Here is a 6,000-nt window from a genome sequence, read left to right on the forward strand (position 1 = left end):
TGACCATATGCAGGCGGAGCAGGCAGCAGAGCTGAGGGGAAGTGTGGCTTACTCCATAACCACCATAACCAGAAGTCCAACCTGCCCTGTAGTTTAGTAGAAGGTGTTTCATCCAATACTATTTTATTGTATTTTAAAAAGACAAAAAGGGCCTAGTTCTGAGTCGCATGAAAAAACACACGCTGCAGCACACCCGTGACACTCTCATAATACGCCCACTGAACGGACCATTTTTACACGCTCTACTAGCCACCTCCCAGCCACTGCCCAGGGACACCCATCACTTTTCCACCACATTTCTGACATTGTCTGAATCGATCGCAACAGCACCTTTGTGGTTATGCTGTGTAACGGATGCACCTTAGAGGTTTGCAGAACTTTTCGTGCATGTACAGTACATGGACAACACCATTGCATGTGACTCAGAATCAGGTCCATAATGTATTTATATTATAAGCTTTTTTTATTGACTCTGTAACATGCACAGATTTTAAGTACATAACATAGCGGCTTATATAGAATTGTACACTGGTCCATTGTGTGGATGGATCTTTAATTCCTTAGCTCTGTAGCCCAGCGCCTGCATCTACAGGTTATTCTGAGTTATCCGCATCTCAGTCACATCTCCATTTGTGGCTGAGAAGGCAATCAATGGGTGGCAACAGAGTGGTCACACATAGACTAAGTTTAGTGAGAACTTGACAATGGTGCATAGACGGAACCGTGAACTATGCTGAGTTGTACAGATCCAATTGTTTTCAGCTGCATCTCTTTTATCAAAGGCAGGGCTTATGCAATTGTGCACTGATAATGATGAGAGCTATGAAATCAAGCAAAAGTGTGGTCACAAAGATGCGTAAAGCTCTGTATAAATATGAATATCTGCATTTAGTTCTGTGCACGCTATGATTTTCAGAAAGTTTAGAATGTTTAAGAAAGGGCTAAAAACGATTCACATAGCTAAGAATATTAGAAATGAGAAGGCAAATTAAATCTTAACAATAATTGTTTACATTTTGGTACAGTTTCACTTGATTGGAAATTATCAGCATTATAAAAAATCAAAGCACATTCCATCCCCTTATTTGTAATTACTGCCAGAATATTGATGTCACACTGCACATTCTTCTGTGGTCACTAATTTCAGGAGCATTGTGTCTAGAGGAAGTGAGAGCTAGAAGACTATGGCAGCCCAATGGCCAGGTGAGAAACATTTTTATCCTACTTATAATTGTGCCACCTGAGACAAGATTCTCATACAAGTTCATGGAAAGAATGTTCTGGCAGGTGATGGCTAAGGGGCTAATTTATTAATTATTGGGTTTTAGACCCGATAATTATATAATTACTTATCGCTGTTATTTACGGCAATACAAAAAAAAAAGGACAGTGGCCCTGATTCAGAGCCAGACGCTCTGACAGAGCGCTCGCTCTGAATCAGGGCCAGCCTTCTTGTTTTTTAGAGCGACCTCCTGGCCACTCGCTTAGCTGTGGGTGATCATCGTGGCCATCGCGACCATTGGGCTTGCGATGAGACCCTTGTGGTAGGGTCTCGTTGCTGCAAGCCCCAGAGAAATTTTGGCTCACACTTGTGATGTCAGTGGGGCCGCCCCCAAACGGAGGCGTTCACATGGGAATGCCTCCATTTGGGCAGCCACTCCCCCGGCCCGTCCACCAAAGGGGGTGTGCTGTCACTCAACATCGACGGAGCTGGCTGTGGGTGACCACCCACAGCTATAGCAAGCGGCCATGATGATGGTCGCGATGGTCAAGACCATCGCGACCATCACAACCATCGGGCTTGCGACAAGACCCTTGTGGTAGGGTCTCATTGCCACAAGCCCAAGAGTGCTTTCGGCTCTAACAGAGCCGAAAGCACTCCCACTGACATCACTTGTGATGTCAGTGGGGCCAGCCCCAGATGATAGGCGTTCCCATGGGAATGCCTCCGTCTGGGCAGCCACGCCCCCGGGCCGCCCACCAAAGGGGGCGTGCTGTCACTAAACATCGGCAGCACTCCCCCTTTGGTACGAGACCCGTAGCGTCGGTTTGCCGCCGCTATCCGGGACTCGCGCCTGCGCGCGATGGAACCGGCTCTGTTGTGCGCATGCACACTGGGCCCCCATTGACCCACTCGCGAGCGGGTCTGAATCAGGCCCAGAGGCTCCAATAGGAGCCTGTCCCTTCGATGTGTAAAGTAAAGTCATAATTGATGCAATCAGTTTGCTTTGTGCTGCGAGACCTCTGTCGGTCTAGTGCGCATACAAGGTCATTAGACCGTGCAAGTGGCCATTACTGGGGATGGATCCTATGGATCCCTTTTCCAGTCATATACTATATGAACAAAAGCATTCGGACGCTGGACCGTTACACCAACAGGGACTATAATGACATTGTATTGAAATACATATACTTTAATATGGAGTTGGTCCCCCTTTTATAGCTATAACAGCTTCCACCCTTCTTGGAAGGCTTTTCACAAGATTTTGGAGTGTTTCTGTGGGAATTTGTGTCCATTCATTCTGTAGAGCATTTATGAGGTCAGGCACTGATGTAGGTGGAGAAGACCTGGCTCGCAATCTCTGTTCCAGTTCATCCCAAAGCTGCTCGATGAGGTTGAGGTCAGGACTCTGGCTCTGATTCAGAGGTGCTTGCTATTTGCAAGCGCTCGCTCTGAATCAGGGCGGGCCCTTTTTTTTTCCCCTGGCCTCCAGCCACCCACCCACAGCTTTAGCGGACGGCCTGGTGATGGTCGCGATTATCGCGACCATCCGGCTTGCAATGAGACCCTTGTGGTAGGGTCTCATCCACCGCAAGCCTGAGGAAACTTCCTGCTCTAATAGAGCAGGAAGTTCACTACTGACATCACATGGAAATTTGGAACTGTTCAGCTATGGAATCAGCAAAGTGTTGGTGACTTTTATGCATCATGTGCCTTAGCAGTCATTGACCCCTCTCTGTGATATTATGTGGTCTTCTGCTTCATGGCTGAGTTGCTGTTGTTAGTAAATGCTTCCATTTTCTAATAATATCACTTACAGTTGACCTTGGAATATCCAACAGGGATGAAATTTCACAAACCGTCTTATTGCAAAGGTGGCATCCTATCACAGTACCACACCTGAAGTCACTGAGTGACCCATTTTGTATCACAAATATTTGCAAATGGAGACTGCATGGCTAGATGCTTGATTTTATACACCTGTGGCAACGGGTTTGATTGAAACACCTCAATTCAATAAGTAACAGGTGTGGCCAAATACTTTTGTCCATATAGTGTATCTGTGATCTGTAGCCTGTAAGCTACAATGGCTAATTTCATTTAAATATTGCGTTATCTACCAGGGCCAAACACTGGAATGCTCTGCATTTAGGAGCATGGTAAATTTTTCAGAAAGTAGCTGCTATTGCGATCACAAATGGGAATTCTTACATTTTGCGAGTATCACATGAAAATATACATTTTAGAGGGATTTCCCACAAAATGTGTTTAATAAATATGCCCCTAAAAGTCTAAGAGGTTAGTGCAGAGGTTCTAAAACTCAGTCCTTAAGTAGCCGTCTAGATTTTAAGTATATTCATGTTGACCACTGTTCAACTATACTCTAAAGCCTGAATTGTTGGGGTGCCTTAAAGACCACATTTGGGAACCTGTGGTTAGCGTCATACATATGTTCACAGATATTTGGGATTTCAAGGCACTGGATACAGTTTTCAGAGGTATTGGGACATGAATTAGAGCAGCCTGTTTTGAAAATGTCATGATCCAGAATAACTTGTTAGGAGTTAGCAATATATAGATATGTTCAGAAATGGGAGATGAGACACTGTCAGTCATCACAGACTGTATACTTTTATACAGTACTTTTATAGAATGTAAGAGAGAATTGTCAGTGCTGCCCTGTAGTGTAAGTATCGGCACAAGTCATCTACAACTGCCTAATGTTCTCAGTTTAACCTAAATAATAAGAAAATACTATTGAATTTCAGCTTTGCCAAAGCCTGTTTTACATCTTGGTTTCTCAGGCTGTAGATAATGGGATTCAACATTGGTACGATCACTGTATAGAACAGAGACAACATCCAGTCCTGGTCCACTGCGTACGCAGAAGTTGGTCGTAAATACATGAAGAGAGCTGGGCAATAGAACAAGGCTACACACGTAAAGTGCGAGATACAGGTGGAAAGAGACTTGCTCCTACTTCTAGAAGAGCCAATCCTTAATAACGGTAATAAAATATGGGCATATGATATCAGTATACATAAAAAAGAGCCCACTTCAATAGAGCCAGCAATAATAAATAAGAAAAGCTCATTAAGAAACGTATTTTTGCATGACAGCTTTAAGATGGGGTTGATATCGCAGTAGAAATGATTAATATGATTTGACCCACAGAATGGTAGGATAAATGCAAAATATGTATGTATTAATGAATTAAGGAATCCTGCCATGTATACTGAGCAAACAAGTTGAAAACATCTTGCTTTGCTGATAAGTGTTGTATAATATAAAGGTTTACATATGGCTGCGTATCGGTCATAGGCCATCACAGCAAGCAGCATCCCTTCAGAGCTCACCAAGTCAATGAAGAAAAACATTTGTGTTGCACAACCAGTGATAGAAATTGTTTTGTTTACAGAGAGAATGTTGGCTATAATGTTGGGTGTAATAGTTGATGAGTAGATCATATCTATAAGGGATAAATTCATAAGGAAAAAATACATTGGTGTCTGCAGGCCTGGAGTCACTCTAATTATCACTATGATCATAAGATTACCCAGCAAGGTTACCAGGTACACTGATAAGCAGAGGAGACAGAGAGGAAGCTGAAGGTTTGGGTCAGAGGAAAGACCAGTGAGTACAAATTCTGTCACAAGTCTTGTATCCTTTGGCTTCATTGTGTGCTGCTCAGCGGTATAATCGATACAAATCTGTATATGATATGTTGTAACTTATTTATCATTTGAACATCAGCTCTTAATGAATCAAAACATTATTCTGACTGATTTTTGAAACAGAGAACATATATATGAAAAATATCTTCTACATAAAATGATATGCAATATCCAGTGATAGCTTTGCCAACTCCAACATCCACCAACCTTCAGAACAAAGATAAAAGAATAGTGTTTGAATTATATTTCCTGTTTTTGTTGGTTGAAAATTGTGTCAATGTTTTAGCATCTTTAACAGTAACAGTCATAACGAGGGCCCGGCATGTGAAGACTATGAATGGGATGTACTAAGGGCAGACATGTGGTAAAAACCCCCAAACTGCTGTTTTCGGGGGTTTTATCACATTTCTAAAATGGGCATTAAACCTGGAATTCTCTCTATCGAGGCTATTGCAAAGGACACCTCTTATAGAGAGAGCTGTCCTTTGTGATTGTAATCAAATTTCTAAGTGCATACCGATGTAATTAATGCAGGTATGTACCTGATGAGAGGTGGGAAGTAACGCATCGGGGATGCGATGCTTAGTACATCCCGCCCTAACACTCTAGAGGGAGAAAAGGAAGAAGTAAAATACAAGATGTGGGCTGTGAGTGTAGACAGATTTGTACATTTGATAAATCACATGCAAGCAAATATCCCCAGCACATCTCTTTCCAGTAGATGGCAGACAGTTCCTCATATATATAATCACATTGTGTCTGGGCTGTTAATGTAAAACAGAAATAGAGATGAGTGAATCTCACATAGAACAGGTTGCCTAATTCTAATTGGTTACTGCTTCTGTTTTGTAAAATCAAAGTAAAAATATTTTCAATGTTCAGAAAGGTGTGCAGTTCTGGTGCTACAAACTAATCAAAATTTACTAATAGTTGCGTTCCATGGCTACTGAATCTTTAGTGGTTATGGGTGTTTGATTTAAAGGCGCTACAATATTAAATACAAAACAAAGCATCATTTTATTGCAACTTTAAATCCAGTAGCTGAAACCATTGAAGATGTTTTAATAGTACAGCACAGTAAATTTAGCCCTTAAAGTTCAACTT

General features: G+C 42.2%; 1 protein-coding gene across 1 annotated transcript; it reads right to left on the reverse strand.

Moving 5' to 3' along the window:
* Positions 1-3,948: 3,948 nt before the first annotated feature.
* Positions 3,949-4,899, reverse strand: LOC148540369 (olfactory receptor 5AR1-like). Its single transcript, XM_088444506.1, has one exon. The coding sequence runs from the start codon at positions 4,897-4,899 to the stop codon at positions 3,949-3,951; it is 951 nt and encodes a 316-aa protein (XP_088300632.1).
* Between the last annotated feature and the right edge of the window lie 1,101 nt (positions 4,900-6,000).

The sequence above is a fragment of the Taudactylus pleione genome, unplaced genomic scaffold, assembly GCF_031769625.1.
Source record: "Taudactylus pleione unplaced genomic scaffold, aTauple2 ptg000019l, whole genome shotgun sequence".
Taxonomy (NCBI): Eukaryota; Metazoa; Chordata; class Amphibia; order Anura; family Myobatrachidae; genus Taudactylus; species Taudactylus pleione.

Coding starts and splice junctions, on each gene's coding strand:
- LOC148540369 (XM_088444506.1), bottom strand. CDS start 4,899: ATGAAGCCAAAGGATACAAGACTTGTGACAGAATTTGTACTCACTGGT.